This window comes from Salmo salar, chromosome ssa24, assembly GCF_905237065.1.
Source record: "Salmo salar chromosome ssa24, Ssal_v3.1, whole genome shotgun sequence".
Taxonomy (NCBI): Eukaryota; Metazoa; Chordata; class Actinopteri; order Salmoniformes; family Salmonidae; genus Salmo; species Salmo salar.
Window position 1 is genome coordinate 29,743,085 of NC_059465.1, and position 21,465 is coordinate 29,764,549.

General features: G+C 46.4%; 1 protein-coding gene across 6 annotated transcripts in view; it reads left to right on the forward strand.

Moving 5' to 3' along the window:
- agtpbp1 (ATP/GTP binding carboxypeptidase 1) overlaps positions 1–21,465 on the forward strand; it is a 43,529-nt gene that overhangs the window by 11,165 nt on the left and 10,899 nt on the right. For 3 of the 6 annotated variants that reach the window (XM_014172163.2, XM_014172170.2, XM_014172169.2), the window contains 21 exons: positions 4,138–4,202; positions 6,597–6,660; positions 7,170–7,316; positions 7,423–7,554; positions 7,886–7,979; positions 9,448–9,485; positions 9,719–9,921; positions 10,105–10,282; positions 10,417–10,455; positions 10,979–11,073; positions 11,402–11,518; positions 11,919–12,544; positions 12,657–12,740; positions 12,814–12,900; positions 14,940–15,088; positions 15,235–15,322; positions 17,187–17,331; positions 18,287–18,437; positions 18,583–18,763; positions 18,919–19,048; positions 20,573–20,704. In XM_014172163.2, the coding sequence (XP_014027638.1) occupies positions 4,138–4,202; positions 6,597–6,660; positions 7,170–7,316; positions 7,423–7,554; positions 7,886–7,979; positions 9,448–9,485; positions 9,719–9,921; positions 10,105–10,282; positions 10,417–10,455; positions 10,979–11,073; positions 11,402–11,518; positions 11,919–12,544; positions 12,657–12,740; positions 12,814–12,900; positions 14,940–15,088; positions 15,235–15,322; positions 17,187–17,331; positions 18,287–18,437; positions 18,583–18,763; positions 18,919–19,048; positions 20,573–20,704 (2,945 nt within the window). The remainder of the gene's footprint in view (positions 1–4,137; positions 4,203–6,596; positions 6,661–7,169; positions 7,317–7,422; positions 7,555–7,885; positions 7,980–9,447; positions 9,486–9,718; positions 9,922–10,104; positions 10,283–10,416; positions 10,456–10,978; positions 11,074–11,401; positions 11,519–11,918; positions 12,545–12,656; positions 12,741–12,813; positions 12,901–14,939; positions 15,089–15,234; positions 15,323–17,186; positions 17,332–18,286; positions 18,438–18,582; positions 18,764–18,918; positions 19,049–20,572; positions 20,705–21,465) is intronic. The other 3 variants (XM_014172168.2, XM_014172167.2, XM_045706738.1) reach the window with 3 other exon arrangements.

The following is a 21,465-nucleotide window of genomic DNA, read 5'->3' on the forward strand; positions in this document are numbered from 1 at the left end:
GACCCTTTGCTATTGAGACTCGAAATTGAGCATCGGTGCATCCTGTTTCCATTGATCATCCTTGAAATGTTTCTACAACTTGATTTGAGTCCACCTGTGGACGAGGCACAGAACTGGGGAAGGGTACCAAAAAATGTCTGCAGCATTGAAGGTCCCCAAGCACACAGTGTCCTGCCATCATTCTTAAATGTAAGAAGTTTGGAACCACCAAGACTCTTCCTAGAGCTGGCCGCTTCCCCAAACTGAGCAATCGGGGGAGATGGGCCTTCGTCAGGGAGGTGACCAAGAACCCAATGGTCACTCTGACAGAGCTCCAGAGTTCCTCCGTGGGGATGGGACAAAGTTTATTTGTCACATGCGCCGAATACAACAACCTTACAATGAAATGCTTACTAACCAACAGTGCAAGTAAAAAATAGGTATTAGGTGAACAATAGATACGTAAGGAAATAAAAAACAACAGTAAAAAGACAGTGAATAATAACAGTAGCGAGGCTATATACAGTAGCGAGGCTATGTACAGGCACCGGTTGGTCGGGCTAATTGAGATAGTATGTACATGCAGGTAATGGTTAAAGTGACTATGCATATATGATAAACAGAGAGTAGCAGTAGCGTAAAAGAGGGATTGGTGGGTGGCGGGACACAATGCAGATAGTCTGGGTAACCAATGTGTTGGGGCACCGGTTAGTCGGACTAATTTATGTAGTATGTACATGAATGTATAGTTAGTGACTATGCATATATGATAAACAGAGATTAGCAGCAGTGTAAAGAGGGGTTGGGGGGGACACACACACAATGCAAATAGTCCAGGTAGACATTTGATTACCTGTTCAGGAGTCTTATGGCTTGCGGGTAAAAGCTGTTGAGAAGCCTTTTGGTAATAGACTTGGCGCTCCGGTACCGCTTGCCATGCGGTAGTAGAAAGAACAGTCTATTACTGGGGTGGGTGGGGTCTTTGACAATGTTTAGGGCTTTCCTCTGACACCGCCTGGTGTAGAGGTCCTGAATAGTAGGCAGCTTAGCCCCAGTGATGTACTGGGCTGTACGCACTGTAGAACCTTTTGAGGATCTGAGGACCGATGCCAAATCTTTTTAGTTTCCCGAGGGGGAATAGGCTTTGTCGTACCCTCTTTACGACTGTCTTGGTGCGTTTGGACCATTCTAGTTTGTTGGTGATGTGGACACCAAGGAACTTGAAGCTCTCAACCTGCTCCACTACAGCCCCGTCGATGAGAATGGGGGCGTGCTCGGTCCTCGTTTTCCTGTAGTCCACAATCATCTCCTTAGTCATGGTTACGTTGAGGGATAGGTTGTTATTCTGGCACCGCCAGGTCTCTGACCACCTCCCTATAGGCTGTCTCGTCGTTGTTGGTGATCAGGCCTACCACTGCAGACGACACAACAAACTTAATGATGGTGTTGGAGTCGTGCCTGGCCATTTAGTCGTGTGGGGACTGAGCACGCACCCCTGAGGGGCTCCAGTGTTGAGGATCAGTGTGGCAGATGTGTTGCTACCTACCCTCATCACCTGGGGGCGGCCCGCCAGGAAGTCCAGAATCCAGTTGCAGAGGGAGGTATTTAGTCCCAGGATCCTTAGCTTAGTGATGAGCTTTGAGGGTACTATGGTGTTGAACGCTGAGCTGTAGTCAATGAATAGCATTCTCACGTAGGTGTTCCTTTTGTGCAGGTGGGAAAGGGCAGTGTGGAGTGCAGTAGAGATTGCGTCATCTGTGGATCTGTTTGGGCGGTATGCAAATTGGAGTGGGTCTAGGGTTTCTGGGATAATGGTGTTGATGTGAGCCATTACCAGCATTTCAAAGCACTTCATGGCTACGGACATGAGTGCTACGGGTCTGTAGTCATTTAGGCAGGTTGCCTTAGTGTTCTTGGGCCCAGGGACTATGGTGGTCTGATTGAAACATGTTTGTATTAAAGACTCAATCAGGGACATGTTGAAAATGTCAGTGAAGACACCAGCCAGTTGGTCAACACATGCCCGGAGCACACGTCCTGGTAATCCGTCTGGCCCCGCGGCCTTGTGAACGTTGAACCTGTTTAAAGGTCTTACTCACGTCGGCTACTGAGAGCGTAATCACACAGTTGTCCGGAACAGCTGATGCTCTCATGCATGCCTCAGTGTTGCTTTCCTCGAAGCGAGCATAGAAGTGATTTAGCTCGTCTGGTAGGCTCGTGTCACTGGGCAGCTCACGGCTGTGCTTCCCTTTGTAGTCTAATAGTTTGCAAGCCCTGCCACATAAGACGAGCGCCAGAGCTGGTGTAGTACGATTCAATCTTATCCCTGTATTGGCGCTTTGCCTGTTTGATGGTTTGTCGGAGGGTTTAGCAGCATATCTTATAAGCTTCCGGGTTAGAGTCCCGCACCTTGAAAGCTGCAGCTCTACCCTTTAGCTCAGTGCGAATGTTGTCTGTAACCATGGCTTCTGGTTGGGGTATGTACGTACAGTCACTGTGGGGATGGCATCCTCAATGCACTTATTGATAAAGCCACTGATTGATGGGGTGTACTCCTCAATGCAATCTGAAGAATCCTGGAACATGTTCCAGTCTGTGATAGCAAAACAGTCCTGTAGTTTAGCATCTGCTTCATCTGACCACTTTTTTATAGACCGAGTCACTGGTGCTTCCTGCTTTAATTTTTGCTTGTAAGTAGTAATCAGGAGGATGGAATTGTGGTCAGATTTACCAAATGGAGGGTGAGGGAGAGCTTTGTACGCATCTCTGTGTGTGGAGTACAGGTGATCTAGATTTTTTTCCCCCTCTGGTTTAACATTTAACAGAAATTTGGTAAAACTGATTTAAGTTTCCCTGCATTAAATTCCCCGGCCACTAGGAGCGCCGCCTCTGGGTGAGCGGTTTGCTTATTTCCTTATACAGCTGACTGAGTACGGTCTTAGTGCCAGCATCCGTCTGTGGTGGTAAATAAACAGCCACGAAAAGTATAGATGAAAACTCAATTGGCAAATAGTGTGGTCTACAGTTTATCATAAGATACTCTACTTCAGGCGAGAAAAATCGAGAGACTTCCTTAGATTTCGTGCACTAGGTGTTTACAAATATGCAAATCCCCCCCCGTCTTACCAGAGTGTGCAGTTCTATCTAGCCGGTGCAGTGTATATCCTGCTAGCTGAATATCCATGACATCAGCCACGATTCCGTAAAAAAAAAGGCACCTACTTACTCTCAGACCATGACAAACAAGATTCTCTGGTCTGATGAAACCAAGATTGAACTCTTTGGCCTGAATGCGAAGCCTCACGTCTGGAGGAAACCAGGCACCGCTCATCACCTGGCCAATACCATCCCTATGGTGAAGCATGGTGGTGGCAGCAACATGCTGTGGGGATGTTTTTCAGCGGCGGGACTGGGAGACTAGTCAGGATTGAGGGAAAGATGAACAGTGCAAAGTACAGAGGACCTCAGACTAGGGCGAATGTTCACCTTCCAACAGGACAATGACCCTAAACACACAGCCAATACAATGCAGGAGTGGCTTCAGGACAAGTCTCTGAATGTCTTTGGGTGGACCAGCCAGAGCCTGGAGTTGAACCTGATCGAACATCTCTGGAGAGACCTGAAAATAGTTGTGCATCAATGCTCCCCATCCGACCTGACCAAGCTTGAGAGGATCTGCAGAGAAGAATGGGAGAAACTCCCCAAATACAGGTGTGCCAAGCTTGTAGCGTTATACCCAAGAACTTGAGGCTGTAATCGCTGCCTAACGTGCTTCAACAAAGTACTGAGTAAAGGGTCTATTTCAGTTTATTAAAAATATATATATATTTGCACAAATTTCTAAAATCCTGTTCTTGCTTTGACATTATGGGGTCTTGTGTGTAGATTGATGAGGGGGAAAAAACTATTTAATACATTTTAGAATAAGGCTGTAACATAACAAAATGTGAAAAAAGTAAAGGGGTCTGAATAAGGCACCGAAGGCACTGAATGTTGTTTTTTATCTTTGCTTATACACTACTACTACTTGATTAAAAAATTGCATGGTAAAAAGGCCAGCATGATGATGATGATTACTTGTACTACAGTAGCCTATTTGTAAACGCTAACATAGTGGAGGGAAATGTAATGAAACTAAGGTCCCTCTTTGTGTTACAGAGAAGACACGGGAGATCATGTCCAAGGGCTCCAGTGGCATGGAGGTTATCCTGGCGACTTTGGAGGTGAGTTCCCGCCACATTCCACTATAGAGTTAAGTTAGTGCCAAAAATCGAGCTCACGTGTCTCTAATTTAACTCCATATTCTGCTACTGTACAATACCACAACATAATAAGGAGAGGGAATAAGGAGACTAACACATTCATAACAAGGAATATTGTGCTGGCGTTACTATTTTCTTTTCACGTTGCCTTTTTTAGCACTTGTCCAGCAAGTATGATGGCTGCGTAACCAGGCCAGTACTGTACAGCTTGGTTCAGTAGTGTGAAAAGGGTACAACTCACTTATAACAATAACTATCAACTAGGGCAGGGCGGTATGGGTTTTTACTTTACCTTCTATAACGGTATTTGAATGTTTGGTTTGTTAAATGTGATACGCCATGTGTAATGTCAATTTTTATAGTTTATTTCGCTACTTGAGTCATCTCTTTCTCTCTTTGCCACTTTCCACACAGACCTAGCCATGCCCCCTTTCACTCAAGGAGTGCATTTGATGTTTCTCAACCACAAGACACTTGCGTTCAGTCTGCATGGTCAATGCAGCACATGCAACGATGCTGTTTTCACTTCGCTTCTTAATATAAATCCACTAGGGTTATATAATGACACTTAGTTTGTGTTTCTTACATCAGCAAACAGCTAGTTTGTCTTTTCATAGCATGTTTCCCTAAATCTTGTGAGATGCTAATTGATAGCCGCTAATGCTAATAGCTAGCTAATAAATGTACTGAGTAAGAGCAAACGTAGCTAGCTAATACAGCCTGATAATACCAGTGATGGTGTAGACCTAAATCAGCATGTTGTTTGTGCAACAGTATCTTCTAAATCAAAGAGGAATATGCAAAGCAAGAATATGTTTTCTACATGAAGTAGCTAAGAGAAAACATGTAATATAGCCAAAGCTTATAGGGTCCACTAGGAAACACTTATCAACACTTTAGTTCCTACCATGTCACAATAACTCCTCCCTGGCATTTTAATGAATTGTCTCAAACACACTGTATTCAAAGTGCCCACTATTATATTCTAACTATAGAATTAGAATAGTCATTCTATTTCCGTGATTCCAGTAGTTTTGCTGTAATTCACAAGTCAAATCGCAATTGCAACATTTGGTTAAAAATAAGTCCTAGATTATTTACCCATATAGTGCAGCCCTACGTGGCAGTGTGGAAGTTATCTCAATTGAGCAGTGGTGTAAAGTACTTAAGTAGTACTTGAATGTATTTTTTACTTAAGTCAGTTTTTTTGGCATCTGTACTTTACTATTTTTTTTTTTTTTTACAACTTTTACTTCACTACATTCCTAAAGAAAATACTGTACTTTTTACATGAATTGGACCATTTCCACTGACACCTAAAAGTACTCGTTACATTTTGAATGCTTAGCGGGACAGGAAAATGATCCAATTCACGCACTTGTCAAGAGAACATCCCTGGTCATCTACTGCCTCTGATCTTGAGGACTCACTAAACACAAATGCTTCGTTTGTAAATGATGTCTTAGTATTGGAGTGTGTCCCTGGCTATCTGTCAATAAAAAAACAAGAACATGGTGCCGTCTGGTTTGCTTAATTAAGGAATTTGAAATGATTTATACTTTTACTTTTGATACTTAAGTACATTTTATCAATTATATTTACTTTTGATACTTAAGTTTATTTAAAACTTAATACTTTTAGATATTTACTTAAGTAGTATTTTACTGGGTGACTTTTACTTGAGTCATTTTCTATTAACATGTCTTTACTTTTACTCAAGTATGACAATTGGGTACTTTTTCCATCACTGCAATTGAGAGCAGGAAATGCAGAAATGATAAAAGTGCTGAAATTTGTTTTGGTTGAAGTTGAATTGAACAGTATAAAACAATCAGAATAGAGAAAGACTCACTTAGAATGTATGTGTTGCCACCCTAGGATTACTCACTACTCATAAAGCACATGTACAACTTGTATTATTCAAAAACAAAAAATACCGTCATACCGTCCAATTTCTTTGAAAATACCATGATATAATATTTTGGCCATATCACCCAGCCCTACTATCAACGTCATGGTATCCTAAAAGTATTGGAAATAATTGTCCTTCCGAGATGCAGTTTACATAGCACACACTTGGTTTTGCCAATGGCTTTTAAATCTCCCTGTCTAGTTATATCTCCCTATGTCTTTATATACCACTTGATGACAGATGAATTTATGAGTTGGGGAAAAGCCCTTCCTATTTGTAGAGACTGAAACCTCCAGTGAGAAGGTTTGTGTGTATGCGTAGATTTGGTGGTGTGTGCATGAATGGCTGTGTGTCTGTCTGTGTGCATGTACGAATGTGTTTGTCCATGCTCACGTGTTATTGAGTGTGTTGGTAATACCCAGCATGCTCTCTGTTTTTGATAGAACACACAGGATCTGCAAACTATCCTGAACATTTTGTACATTCTGAATGAGCTGTTAACCGTGGGTAAGTGGTAACCGCTCTGTAATTGGATAATGGGGGCAAACGGTGTTCTGTTTGAGTGTCCTGCTCTCTGATTTGACAAGTGCCAATTGTCTTGGGTGGAAACAGTGCTTTGATTGGGTAGGTTTTGACTGCAGTGCTGAGTTCACGCAGACCATCTGAGAAAATGTACACTCATTTCAACTTGTGTAGATTGTCAGGTTGTAGAAATTGGGAACCTGTGCACACAAAATCTGAGACTGATCAAGAATCTTTCCAAAAAAAAGTTAACAGGATTTTGTTTGTCTTTTTTTCCCCGGTCACACTGCCAGACCAATGGAATCCAGTTGAGATCAGACTAGATTTTCTCACATGGCTTGTGTGAACTCTGCTCAATAACAGCTGAACTGATAGGTTGATTTTGTGGAAATTGATGGGGATCATTTGACTTGTGAAAATTTAAATGGTGATTGATCAATTTGTGGAGGCTGTAGTAATAAGTGTTTGTGTGTGTGTGTCTCTCTCTGTTCCAGGTGGGGGTCGCAGGATTGGTGTGTTTGTGTCCAAGGGTGGCACAGGCATCTTGCTGCAGCTGGTCATCAGTGCCAGTAAAGTGTCTCCCCCTAGTGAGGAGCTCATGCTGCAGCTCCACTCAGTCCTGGCCAAGGTTGGACCAAAAGGTTACCGCTGTACCAGGAGCCCCAACATTGTCATTCAAACTTCTAACATAAACTAAATCCATACCAGTTTTAGCACATACACCCCTTCACGTCTGTCTTTCTCCAGACAGGAAGTTTGGTGTGAAAGCCCGTCTGAACGGAGCTCTGAATGTCACTGTGAACCTGCTCAAACAAAACCTGCAGAACCACAAGCTGCTGCTGCCCTGTCTGCTGGTTCTACGGGTCTACTCCTCCAACAGTGAGTCTGACCTTACATACTGTAGGAATCATACATCTGACTGACAGTTACTAACCCAACCTAATGTTGCCTTAGGAACCATACATCTGACTGACAGTTACTAACCCAACCTAATGTTTCCTTAGGAACCATACATCTGACTGACAGTTACTAACCCAACCTGCTGTTGCCATAGGAACCATACATCTGACAGTTACTAACCCAACCTGCTGTTGCCATAGGAACCATACATCTGACAGTTACTAACCCAGCCTATTGTAGTGTGACTTCAACTACAGCCAACTACTTTCTGGTGGTATTGTTGAGGGCATTGAGGTTTGTCTGCCTTCAGCTGTGAATGCTGTGTCCCTGGGGAAGAATGGAGTGCTGGAGCTCATGTTCAAAATCATTGGACCCTACAGCAAAAAGAACACCAGTCTGCTGAAGTAAGTGGTGTGTGTAGAGGATGAGTGGTGTGTGTATGTGTTGAGGATGAGTGGTGTGTGTAGAGGATGAGTGGTGTGTGTATGTGTTGAGGATGAGTGGTGTGTGTGTGTGTTGAGGATGAGTGGTGTGTGTGTGTGTGTGTTGAGGATGAGTGGTGTGTGTGTGTGTGTGTGTGTGTGTTGAGGATGAGTGGTGTGTGTGTGTGTGTTGAGGATGAGTGGTGTGTGTGTGTGTGTGTTGAGGATGAGTGGTGTGTGTGTGTGTGTGTTGAGGATGAGTGGTGTGTGTGTGTGTGTTTGAGGATGAGTGGTGTGTGTGTGTGTGTTGAGGATGAGTGGTGTGTGTGTTGAGGATGAGTGGTGTGTGTGTGTGTGTGTTGAGGATGAGTGGTGTGTGTGTGTGTTGAGGATGAGTGGTGTGTGTATGTGTTGAGGATGAGTGGTGTGTGTGTGTGTTGAGGATGAGTGGTGTGTGTGTGTGTTGAGGATGAGTGGTGTGTGTGTGTGTTGAGGATGAGTGGTGTGTGTGTGTGTTGAGGATGAGTGGTGTGTGTGTGTGTGTGTTTGAGGATGAGTGGTGTGTGTGTGTGTGTGTGAGGATGAGTGGTGTGTGTGTGTGTGTGTGTTGAGGATGAGTGGTGTGTGTGTGTGTGTGTGTGTGTGTGTTGTGTGTGTGTGTGTGTGTGTGTGTTGAGGATGAGTGGTGTGTGTGTGTGTGTGTGTGTGTGTGTGATGAGTGGTGTGTGTGTGTGTGTGTTGAGGATGAGTGGTGTGTGTGTGTGTGTGTGTGTGTGTGTGTGTGTGTGTGTGTTGAGGATGAGTGGTGTGTGTGTGTGTGTGTGTGTTGAGGATGAGTGGTGTGTGTGTGTGTGTGTGTGTTGAGGATGAGTGGTGTGTGTGTGTGTGTGTGTGTGTTGAGGATGAGTGGTGTGTGTGTGTGTGTGTGTGTTGAGGATGAGTGGTGTGTGTGTGTGTGTGTGTTGAGGATGAGTGGTGTGTGTGTGTGTGTGTTGAGGATGAGTGGTGTGTGTGTGTGTGTGTTGAGGATGAGTGGTGTGTGTGTGTGTGTGTTGAGGATGAGTGGTGTGTGTGTGTGTGTGTTGAGGATGAGTGGTGTGTGTGTGTGTGTGTTGAGGATGAGTGGTGTGTGTGTGTGTGTGTTGAGGATGAGTGGTGTGTGTGTGTGTGTGTTGAGGATGAGTGGTGTGTGTGTGTGTGTGTGTTGAGGATGAGTGGTGTGTGTGTGTGTGTGTTGAGGATGAGTGGTGTGTGTGTGTGTGTGTTGAGGATGAGTGGTGTGTGTGTGTGTGTGTTGAGGATGAGTGGTGTGTGTGTGTGTGTGTTGAGGATGAGTGGTGTGTGTGTGTGTGTGTTGAGGATGAGTGGTGTGTGTGTGTGTGTGTTGAGGATGAGTGGTGTGTGTGCTGCTGTTTTTGACACTTTTCTCTGGCTGTCTTTTACTCAACAGAGTATCCCTGGACACACTGGGGGCCCTGCTCAAATCCAGTAAGTGTCTCTCTCTCTTCCCCCGCTCTCACGCTCTGCAGTGTTTAGGACAATGTCCTGTCATGGTTCTTCAATAACAGTGCTATTGTCAGTGGCTATTATCAACCAGTCTCTCTCTCTCCCTCCCTCTCCCCTTCTCTCCCCCTCCCTCCCCCTCTCTCCTTACATCCTTCCCTCACTCACATCCTCACTCCTTCTCTCCATTCCTCCCTCCCTCCCTCTCCATTCCTCAGAGACGAACGCCCAGCGGGCGGTGGTCCATGTTCCCGTCCTGCTGTACATCTATCAGGATTGGCACCGCAACGATACGCGCCACCGCCACATACTCATCCGCAAGGGCATCCTGGGCTGCCTGAAGAACATCACCAACATCAAGCTGGGCCGCAAGGCCTTCATCGACGCTGACGGGATGAGGATCCTCTACAACACCTCCACTGTGAGTAGGGTGACAACATTACCAAAACCTGAGCCGTCTCAGCCACCCTCTATGTTCCTAGCTTTATCCCCAATGCTGACTTCAACACCCCCACCTTGAGTCTCAGCTTTTACATTACACCAACACGGATGATTATGGTGGTGATGATGGTAAATATTAATGTTGGCGATGTGTTGTTGTTAGGAGTGCCTGCCAGTGAGGACTCTGGACCCTCTGATCAACACCTCCAGCCTCGTCATGAGGAAGTGCTTCCCCAAGAACCGCCTCCCTCTGCCCACCATCAAGAGTGTCTTTCACCACCAGCTGCTTCGTGTCCCCGCAGGAGGACCAGTCGCTCAGCTCTACAACCAGCCACTGGGGGGTGAGGCTCACACACACACACACACACACACACACACACACACAATTCTACACTCACAATACTTGTGAGCCACTTAAATCACCCCACTGGTCATTGCACACAGTTAACTCTCACGCTCCCCACGTCCCTTTCAGGAGGACCCATTTACCAGTTCTACACCAAGCCCCCATGGGGTAAGACTTGTCACAATAAATAGCAGCAGCCTAACCACTACTGAGTCACACTCCTCAGTCTGTCACACTGCTAACAGTATAATACACCCTGTCCTACATCAAGGATCTGTAACTCGAGAACTTTCACACTATTTAGTTGTTCATTGACATCACCTCACTCAACAAGCCAATCAAGACACCAGCTCTCTCTCACTCTCTCATCTCACTCCTGGCTGCTTATTATCACAGTCACCTTTCTCTAGTGCACAATCCAACCAACCAATCAGGGGTGAGTTTCCAGAAATCATAAATATCATCTTGAGCATTTTTTAAATTTATTTAACCTTTATTTAACTAAGCAGTGATCATTGTTCATCCTTTGCTTACTAATGGACTTAAGATTGTCTTTGTTTTTTGGAAACGCTACACCCTGTAACCAGTCAGGTTATGCCTTGGGCTCAATTCAGGAAGTAAACTGTAATGTCTGTTTTACTTCCTGGATTGACTGATTAGAAATGCAATCCTCCCTGTGTGTGCTTGCCAGTTGATGATGTGGTGGACAAGAGCGACAATAATGAGGATGCAGAGGCCGAGAACGACACGGAGAACGAGGTGGAGGAGAAGGACCATCACGCTGGGGTACAGTGACCTTGACCGCAGCCTTTTAATTTAAACCTCGCCTTGTTTGACTGACCGCAGATTGACCACAGGAAAGGTTACACTGCAGTGACCAGACTGACGGACACAATATGCAAACATATATACTGACCACAACCACAGCTGCTCTCTGACCTCTGTCTCTGAGGTTGAAGTAAAAACAATCTAATAGAGGGTTTTCTATTGGCATCCTGCTTTTTCACAGCTGCTCTCTGACCTCTGTCTCTGAGGTTGAAGTAAAAACAATCTAATAGAGGGTTTTCTATTGGCATCCTGCTTTTTCAGGTGTTTCATGTTCTCCCCTCTGCAGAATGATGACATAGAAACGGACATCAACAAACTGACACCCAGAGAGACCCATAGCAGGCCGTTTGAAGAGCTGAAGATCTATGAGAGATTTTTTCTGGAGCTCTCAGAGGATTTCCAGGTAATGCAGTACACCTTTTTGTGCCTTTAGTTTAATAATAGTATTTTGGGGGGTATTTTTATATTTCCGGTATACACTTGTACTAGTGTGTAATGGAAATGTTTCTTGCAACTCCCCCTGAGACACCTGCAGGGAGTGGGGTCACGGCCAGGGACCCCATTGTCCAGCACCCCTGAAGCAATTGGGGTGAAGTGCCTTGCTCAAGGGCGCAGTGACCGATTTTTCACCTTGTAGGCTATGGGAATTGAACCAGTGACCTTTTGGTTCCTGGCCCAACGCCCTAACCTCGAAGCTTCCATTTTCAACATTCCATTTTAAAACTTACAGAAGTGTGTTTTTAACCTGGGGACCAGGTGATCAGAAAGCTGCCTGAAGTCCAATCTCCTTTGTGTCTATGCAGGTGTTTAACGTTGACAACCCAAAGAGAGGTGTGACGGCCACCCCAGCAGCTCCCAAGTCTCAACGCCCAATCATCCTTCCCACCGCCCAGGCCCTGCCTCCGAAAACCCCCACTGCTGCCCCCCTTCAGGGGGAGTGCCCCCATCCGGCCCCAGTCCCTCCCCTGGACCTTGACACCATCAACATCACAAAGGACCAAGATGGCTGCAGTGATCACACCCACAGCCGAACCCACCCTGGGGCGGGGCTGGAGCAGGAGCTGGTCCAGGGACTGGAGCGGGTGGCCCTGGATGGAACTGGGCCTCAGGGCGGAGGAGGACGGGTCAACAAGCACAATAGCCAGCCCCCAATACTGGCTGGGGGTGTGGCTGCCCGACGGGGGGGAGAGGGTGAGGAGATGTTAGCAGAGGAGTGGGCTGAGGAGGAGGAGAGTGGCGAGGGGGTAGTGCTGCAGGTGCCGGACACGGCCTTGCTCCTGCCGCTCCACGACCCTGACCTGTACGTGGAGATGGTGAAGAGCACACGCTCTGTGCCACAGTTTTCCGAGGTGGCCTACCCAGACTACTTTGGCCACGTGGCGCCCACCTTCCGAGAACACATCCTGGAGAGGGTCTACGGCGTGCAGAGGTGAGACCCCTAGACACTGATCTAGGATCTATATGACTGTCCGTCCCTCCCCCCCATTGTTTTACTGCTGCTGTTGTGTGATGATGTCACTCAGTCCTTTGCCCCCCTTCAGGACTAAGATCTTCCAGGACATTGAGAGGCTGATCCACCCCAACGACATCCTGGATAAAGTGGTCTACGACTTGGACATACAGAGGTGAGCACCATCGTCCGTCCAGGGAACTGTGTGTGTGTGTGTGTCTCACGGTGTGGGCCCTGTGTGTTTTCAGTTGTCCAGTGGTTGATGGCGGCGAATCTCTGAAGTTCAACTCTCAGTTTGAGTCTGGCAACCTGAGGAAAGCAGTTCAAGTCAGAAAGTGAGTGTTGTGTCCCATTGTTACTTAAACTGGGATAAAAAAAACAACATTTTAAATTCATTAATGTAGACCGTTTAGTCATACCTGTATACGGGTTCAGAATGGCAGATTTGGTCACTAATAAGTTTGAACGTAGTGGCTGTCATTACGCTAGGGTGGAGCGTTTCCAGAGCCCAGGCTCTGCGCTTCACAGTGCTGTGTGGGTTTTCACTGACAGCCATTCTGAGCACCGAGCGCGACAAGATGATTCTCCGATCGCTCATGCTAATTGGGCAACTTTTGCTAATTTTTTGTTGTCAGAGTGAGGGGAAATGCTGTAAATTAAGATGACTATGTATTTTGAAAGATAAGACATTGAGGATTATAATGCATATTGCTTTGATGTCGTACAAGCAAGCCAAACACCCATGAGTCCAAATGTGCACTTCTCATTTCCATCTGATAAAACTCATGTCCTATACAGTGTCAGTGTTTATGATCACTGTATTTGATGTACAGTTACAAGACAACATGGCATCATACACTGGGTTGTTCTGAACAGAATGACCCTATCCACCCCTTCCCAGATCCACCTGCTCAAACCCCCATCTCCAGCCCGCATCACTTTCCACCACATGGCCTGAAACTACACCATTTTGTTTCTTTCCCTCGCACACGCACTTTCAACATTTAAATAATAAAGCATTGACTCCTTTCTATTCACACTACGATGATCTGTTTCTCTGAATTACCTTATGAAAGCCTAAAACTGTAATATCGTATTTTGTAACTTAGCTAGTCATATTGGCAATAGACCCTTTTCCAGTACACGACCCACTGACATCAGGTACAGATGCCCGCGACTCTTGGAGGCAGTAAAAACCATCGCCAGCTGCGCCCATTCAACATCACCTAGATGTATGTTTTTATTACTTCTAAACAAAATCACTTTTTGAGGTTCTCATACGCTTACAGTGATGTTTTAATTCTTGCTTGAATAGTCGCTTAGATTATATTTGTTTGTGGTCTTTGCAAAATAACTATTTCAGATGCAGCAGTTGTTAGCTAGAATGCTAACCCTCATTGATATAGGCTGTAGCAAAACCTAGCCAAAGAGCCATTTTACTGGTTGAAGTTTTAAATGTTTTTTTAAGTATAATGCAGATGATTTGCGATGATGACGCAAACATTATATTAAGCAGGACATTCATACAAGCCGTAAAATCCAATTTATAATTCAACATGTAAATAGAGGCTTTTTTGCTGGCGTTCTATAAGAACTTCCCCTTGTTCTGCCACCAACTTGTGGCAATGTTTGCAAACACAGAAAGGGGTCTATAGAACAAGCTTTCAAATCATGCCCACCTGACCCAGATTTTTAGAGTTTTTTTGGATTGCGTCAACAACAACAACAGTAATTGTGTGACGGCTGGGATGCAGGGTTGTGTTCAAAACAACTAGAAGTGTGCTTGCTCGAGTTCCTCAATGGTATATCTAGCAGAGCTATAAATAAATAGTACCGTATAGTTGAAGACTCTTCTTTGAGTCATAAAAGTGCAGAACTGTGTACACGTTGGAGAAGTGTGTTTCCACTTGGAGACACAAGTTACTCCTCTCACTTAAACCCTTGTTTTGTCTCATGTTGCACCTACCCCACATTATCCAGAAATATTCTTATCATGTTACTGAATGTATCCAGAGTATTTTCAGATTTCGTTATCAACAAATGCGGTAAAGTACAGTAAATGTAAAAATGCACATAAAATCAACAATGTAATGTTTGGATTCAGTCTTGTCTCAGGTGAACTGTTGTGTACTCACCTTTGGTCTAATTATTTTCCCATTGTTTCCAAACTGTTCTCTTTCAATTGCTACCATGGTTATGCATATGCTTCTCATATTTCTTAATTTTGCCCTGTCCATATAGGCCAATTCCCACGACTGTAAAGAGTTAAATAAAAATAGTAGTAGTAGTTGTTGTATTCAGTTGTCTTTGCCCACATGTATGGGCCATTTGGTTTGCTTAAAGGTTGAGCTGATGTGATCTGTGTCTGTTCCAGGTTTGAGTACGACCTGGTCCTAAACTCCGACATCAACAGTAACCACTACCACCAGTGGTTCTACTTTGAGGTGAGCTGCATGCGCGTGGGAGCCCTCTATCGCTTCAACATCATCAACTGTGAAAAGTCCAACAGCCAGTTCAACTACGGTAAGTGACTGACTGACTCAATGACATGGTCATTTTTGTTGCATTATTTAGCAAATGATGTTTGGCAAAGCTTCTGTGTTTCCATAGAAATGCTAATTCAGTTTTCTGTGTGTATGGAATTAACGTCTCCTTGGTACTGTCTTCAGGTATGCAGGTTCTGATGTACTCTGTACAGGAGGCCATTATCGGGAGGCCCCATTGGGTTCGCACCGGAACGGACATCTGTTACTACAAGTAGGTGTGACTGTCCTCCCTCACCCCGCCAGCAGAGGCAGTAATCACACAGCCCACCGGACAAGTAGTGCACCTGTCAGGAGAAATGAGCCCCGTTCCAATACTTTAGAAATGCATCCTTCCGACCTGTACCTTGAAGTAACCCCAGACCTAAATAGGTTAGTGTGGTGAAAGTAATAGGATTGTAACTTATCCTATCACTTATAAACTCAGCAAAAAAAGAAACGACCCTGTCTTTCAAAGATCATTCATAAAATCCAAATAACTTCAAAAGATCTTCATTGTGAAGGGTTTAAACACTGTTTCTCATGCTTATTCAATGAACCATAAACAATTAATGAACATGCACCTGTGGAACGGTCGTTAAGACATTAACAGCTTACAGACAGTAGGCAATTAAGGTCACAGTTATGAAAACTTAGGACACTAAAGAGTCCTTTCTTCTGACTCTGAAAAACACCAAAAGAAAGATGCCCAGGGTTCCTGCTCATCTGCGGGAACATGCCTTAGTCATGCTGCAAGGAGGCATGAGGACTGCAGCTGTGGCCAGAGCAATAAATTGCAATGTCCGTACTGAGACGCCTAAGACAGCGCTACAGGGAGACAGGACAGACAGCTGATTGTCCTCGCAGTGGCAGACCACGTGTAACAACACCTGCACAGGATCGGTACATCCGAACATCACACCTGCGGGACAGGTACAGGATGGCAACAACAACTTCATGAGTTACACCAGGAACGCACAATCCATCCATCAGTGCTCAGACTGTCCGCAATAGGCTGAGAGAGGCTGGACTGAGGGCTTGTAGGCCTGTTGTAAGGCAGGTCCTCACCAGACATCACCGGCAACAACATTGCCTATGGGCACAAACCCACCGTTGCTGGACCAGACAGGACTGGCAAAAAGTGCTCTTCACTGAGTTGCGGTTTTCTCTCACCAGGGTTGATGGTCAGATTCGCGTTTATCGTCGAAGGAATGAGCGTTACACCGAGGCCTTTACTCTGGAGCGGGATTGATTTGGAGGTGGAAGGTCCGTCATGGTCTGGGGCGGTGTGTCACAGCATCATCGGACTGAGCTTGTTGTCATTGCAGGCAATCTCAATGCTGTGCGTTAAAGGGAAGACATCCTCCTCCCTCATGTGGTACCCTTCCTGCAGGCTCATCCTGACATGACCCTCCAGCATGACAATGCCACCAGCCATACTGCTCGTTCTGTGCGTGATTTCCTGCAAGACAGGAATGTCAGTGTTCTGCCATGGCCAGCGAAGAGCCCAGATCTCAATCCCATTGAGCACATCTGGGACCTGTTGGATTGGAGGGTGAGGGCTAGGGCCATTCTCCCCAGAAATGTCCGGGAACTTGCAGGTGCCTTGGTGGAAGAGTAGGGTAACATCTCACAGCAAGAACTGGCAAATCTGGTGCAGTCCATGAGGAGGAGATGCACTGCAGTACTTAATGCAGCTGGTGGCCACACCAGATACTGACTGTTACTTTTGATTTTGACCCCCCCTTTGTTCAGGGACACATTATTCCATTTCTGTTAATCACATGTCTGTGGAACTTGTTCAGTTTATGTCTCAGTTGTTGAATCTTATGTTTATACAAATATTTACACATGTTAAGTTTGCAGTTGAAATAAGCAGTTGACAGTGAGAGGACGTTTCTTTTTTTGCTGAGTTTAGGTCTGTGCTTACCTCAAGGAAGCGAGGAAGGAAGGGTGCATTTTGTAGTTTTAAGTATTTGAACAGGGCCATGAAATAGGTTACTTGTTGGTCACTTCCGTAGATACCGGTGTCATGTGAATGTGTTTCTGTATGTTATTATATCAAGCTTTTGTGAACTTCTCAACCTCCTTTTACCCAGAAACCACTTCTCCAGGAGCTCGATCGCAGCAGGCGGTCAGAAGGGGAAGTCCTACTACACCATGACCTTCAGCATGACCTTCAACCACAAGGACGATGTCTGCTACTTCGCTTACCACTACCCTTACACCTACTCTACTCTAAAGGTACTGTATACCACTACCCTTACCCCTACACTTACTCTAAAGGTACTGTATACCACTACCCTTACACTTACTCTACTCTAAAGGTACTGTATACCACTACACTTACTCTAAAGGTACTGTATACCACTACCCTTACACTTACTCTACTCTAAAGGTACTGTATACCACTACCCTTACACCTACACTTACTCTAAAGGTACTGTATACCCTTACACCTACTCTACTCTAAAGGTACTGTATACCCTTACACCTACTCTACTCTAAAGGTACTGTATACCCTTACACCTACTCTACTCTAAAGGTACTGTATACCCTTAGACCTACTCTACTCTAAAGGTACTGTATACCCTTAGACCTACTCTACTCTAAAGGTACTGTATACCCTTAGACCTACTCTACTCTAAAGGTACTGTATACCCTTACACCTACACTACTTTAAAGGTACTGTATACCACTACGCCTACTCTACTCTAAAGGTACTGTATACCACCACACCAACTCTACTCTAAAGGTACTGTATACCCTTACACCTACTCTACAGGTACTGTATACCCTTACACCTACTCTACTCTAAAGGTACTAGATACAGCGCCGTGAAAAAGTATTTGCCCATTTTCTGATTTACTTTATTTGTTGAGGAACTAGAGCAAGTACACTTGTAGTTGTTTTGTTTGGAACAGAACCCTGCATCCCCACCATCATACTATTACTGTTGTTGTTTACGCAATCCAAAACCAGCCAATTATAAATCAAACTTTCGGTTACTGACCAACACTCCTAACCGCTAGGCTACATGCCGCCCAGCGTAGCACTACCCCTACTGTACTCTAAAGGTATAAAAGCTCAATCAACTCTGGAAAAAAGTGATTTCACTGTTTTGACGTTTGCGCAACACTAGCACAACAGAGCTCCACCGGTGTGTATAGCCTCCTTATGTGCCTGTGTTCCTGCCCAGATGCACCTGCAGAAGCTGGAGGCGCTGAGGACCCCTCAGACCTACCTGCGCGAAGACGTCCTGTGTGAGACTCTGGGGGGCAATAGCTGCCCCCTCCTCACCATCACCGCCATGCCCGAGTCCACCAGCAACGACCAGATCTGCCAGTTCAGTGAGTACTGACTGACTACTGGGGTAGGAACACTGACCTGAACTGAGTTAAAGATATCACTGTCTGTCACATTACCGTCTCCTCCTTCTCTGGGGGGGGGTGCTGCTGACTGTATTTCTATTTACTGTGTGATGTGTGTGTCCAGGGAACCGTCCGCTGGTGTTCCTGTCATCGCGGGTGCACCCAGGGGAGACCAACGCCAGCTGGGTGATGAAGGGCACCCTGGAGTTCCTGATGGGCAGCAGCCCCGTGGCACACAGTCTCAGGGAGGCATACATCTTCAAGATAGTCCCCATGCTCAACCCTGACGGAGTGGTCAACGGCAAGTAAGTGTACACACACACAATGCTCGTATGAACATACGCGCACACGAGCACACAGACACACACAACCAATGCTATATAGCAGACACGTGCACACACAAACTCAAGTTGATTAACTTCTCTTTTTCTCATTCCATTTCTCCCGCCGCTCCCTCCAGTCACCGTTGTTCTCTGAGCGGGGAGGATCTGAACCGACAGTGGCAGAACCCCAGTCCTGAGCTGCATCCTACCATCTATCACACTAAGAGCCTGCTGCAGTACCTCGCTGCCATCCAGAGGGCGCCACTGGTGAGCCCCACGGTTACATACTGTACCCGCCATATGTGCCATAGCCCGACTCCCTTACAGCGCTGGTCGCACGTGGCTAACTCTGTCACGCAAACCCTTTCCCTAGACATTATCTTAACCTTTTGTCTTTCCCTGACAGTCGTGACGGGAAGGCCAGGTTGATGAAGTTTGATTGTCTTCGATTGTCTTCATACATTCACAATCTCTGTCCCTGTGTGTCTGAGTCCTCTCCTTCCCTGTGTGTCTGAGCCCTCTCCTTCCCTGTGTGTCTGAGTCCTCTCCTTCCCTGTGTGTCTGAGCCCTCTCCTTCTCTGTGTGTCTGAGCCCTCTCCTTCCCTGTGTGTCTGAGCCCTCTCCTTCCCTGTGTGTCTGAGTCCTCTCCTTCCCTGTGTGTCTGAGCCCTCTCCTTCCCTGTGTGTCTGAGTCCTCTCCTTCCCTGTGTGTCTGAGTCCTCTCCTTCCCTGTGTGTCTGAGTCCTCTCCTTCCCTGTGTGTCTGAGTCCTCTCCTTCCCTGTGTGTCTGAGCCCTCTCCTTCCCTGTGTGTCTGAGTCCTCTCCTTCCCTGTGTGTCTGAGCCCTCTCCTTCCCTGTGTGTCTGAGCCCTCTCCTTCCCTGTGTGTCTGAGCCCTCTCCTTCCCTGTGTGTCTGAGTCCTCTCCTTCCCTGTGTGTCTGAGCCCTCTCCTTCCCTGTGTGTCTGAGCCCTCTCCTTCCCTGTGTGTCTGAGTCCTCTCCTTCCCTGTGTGTCTGAGTCCTCTCCTTCCCTGTGTGTCTGAGCCCTCTCCTTCCCTGTGTGTCTGAGCCCTCTCCTTCCCTGTGTGTCTGAGCCCTCTCCTTCCCTGTGTGTCTGAGTCCTCTCCTTCCCTGTGTGTCTGAGCCCTCTCCTTCCCTGTGTGTCTGAGCCCTCTCCTTCCCTGTGTGTCTGAGCCCTCTCCTTCCCTGTGTGTCTGAGCCCTCTCCTTCCCTGTGTGTCTGAGCCCTCTCCTTCCCTGTGTGTCTGAGCCCTCTCCTTCCCTGTGTGTCTGAGCCCTCTCCTTCCCTGTGTGTCTGAGCCCTCTCCTTCCCTGTGTGTCTGAGCCCTCTCCTTCCCTGTGTGTCTGAGCCCTCTCCTTCCCTGTGTGTCTGAGCCCTCTCCTTCCCTGTGTGTCTGAGCCCTCTCCTTCCCTGTGTGTCTGAGCCCTCTCCTTCCCTGTGTGTCTGAGCCCTCTCCTTCCCTGTGTGTCTGAGTCCTCTCCTTCCCTGTGTGTCTGAGCCCTCTCCTTCCCTGTGTGTCTGAGCCCTCTCCTTCCCTGTGTGTCTGAGCCCTCTCCTTCCCTGTGTGTCTGAGCCCTCTCCTTCCCTGTGTGTCTGAGCCCTCTCCTTCCCTGTGTGTCTGAGCCCTCTCCTTCCCTGTGTGTCTGAGCCCTCTCCTTCCCTGTGTGTCTGAGCCCTCTCCTTCCCTGTGTGTCTGAGCCCTCTCCTTCCCTGTGTGTCTGAGCCCTCTCCTTCCCTGTGTGTCTGAGCCCTCTCCTTCCCTCTGCTATGTAGGTGTTCTGTGACTACCACGGTCACTCCCGGAAGAAGAATGTGTTTATGTATGGTTGCAGTTTGAAGGAGACCGTATGGGAGACCAACATCAGCGCTACATCCTGTGAGCTACATGAAGACCTTGGTTATAGGGTGAGAACACACACACACACACACACACACACACACACACACACACACACACCTAGGGCTGTGACGGTCATTGAATTTAGGATGACAGTAATTGGCCGGCCAAATGACTGCGGTCTCCATAATTACTGGGGGGGGGGGGGTCCTGACTGCATGTGCTGCCATAGAAATAGAATGAATAGAACGGGCGTCCCCATTCAAGTGAATGATGGCATAATGGGTGGGACTGGCGGCCATTGCAAGTGTACATAGGAGCAAAGCAGGGAGCGTACCCATCAATATGTGCTGTGATTTGTCGATTCAACTGACATTACAAAAAATACATTCCATTGCATGAGCCACATCAGTTAACATCATTTGAATGAACATTCTACGTTACCATGGAAATGATTGCATCACAATACCAGGCAGCCATTGCGAGTGTACCCATGAGTTTATCAGTCAAATTTTCAGGGTTAGAGGTTCCAAGCCCGTTCTATTCATTCTATTTCTATGCTTTGCTACAACACCCTGCTTGTTTCAGAAAGGACCGACAAAGTTTCATCACCTTGTTAAGTCCATGTCACTACAGAAACGGAGTCAACCGCACAAATGCTCAGTAATTGTGCCAGCCCTACACACACACTATCTTCCATTTACATTTTACATTTAAGTCATTTAGCAGACGCTCTTATCCAGAGCGACTTACAAATTGGTGCATTCACCTTGTGATATCCAGTGGAACAACCACTTTACAATAGTGCATCTAAATCTTTTAAGGGGGG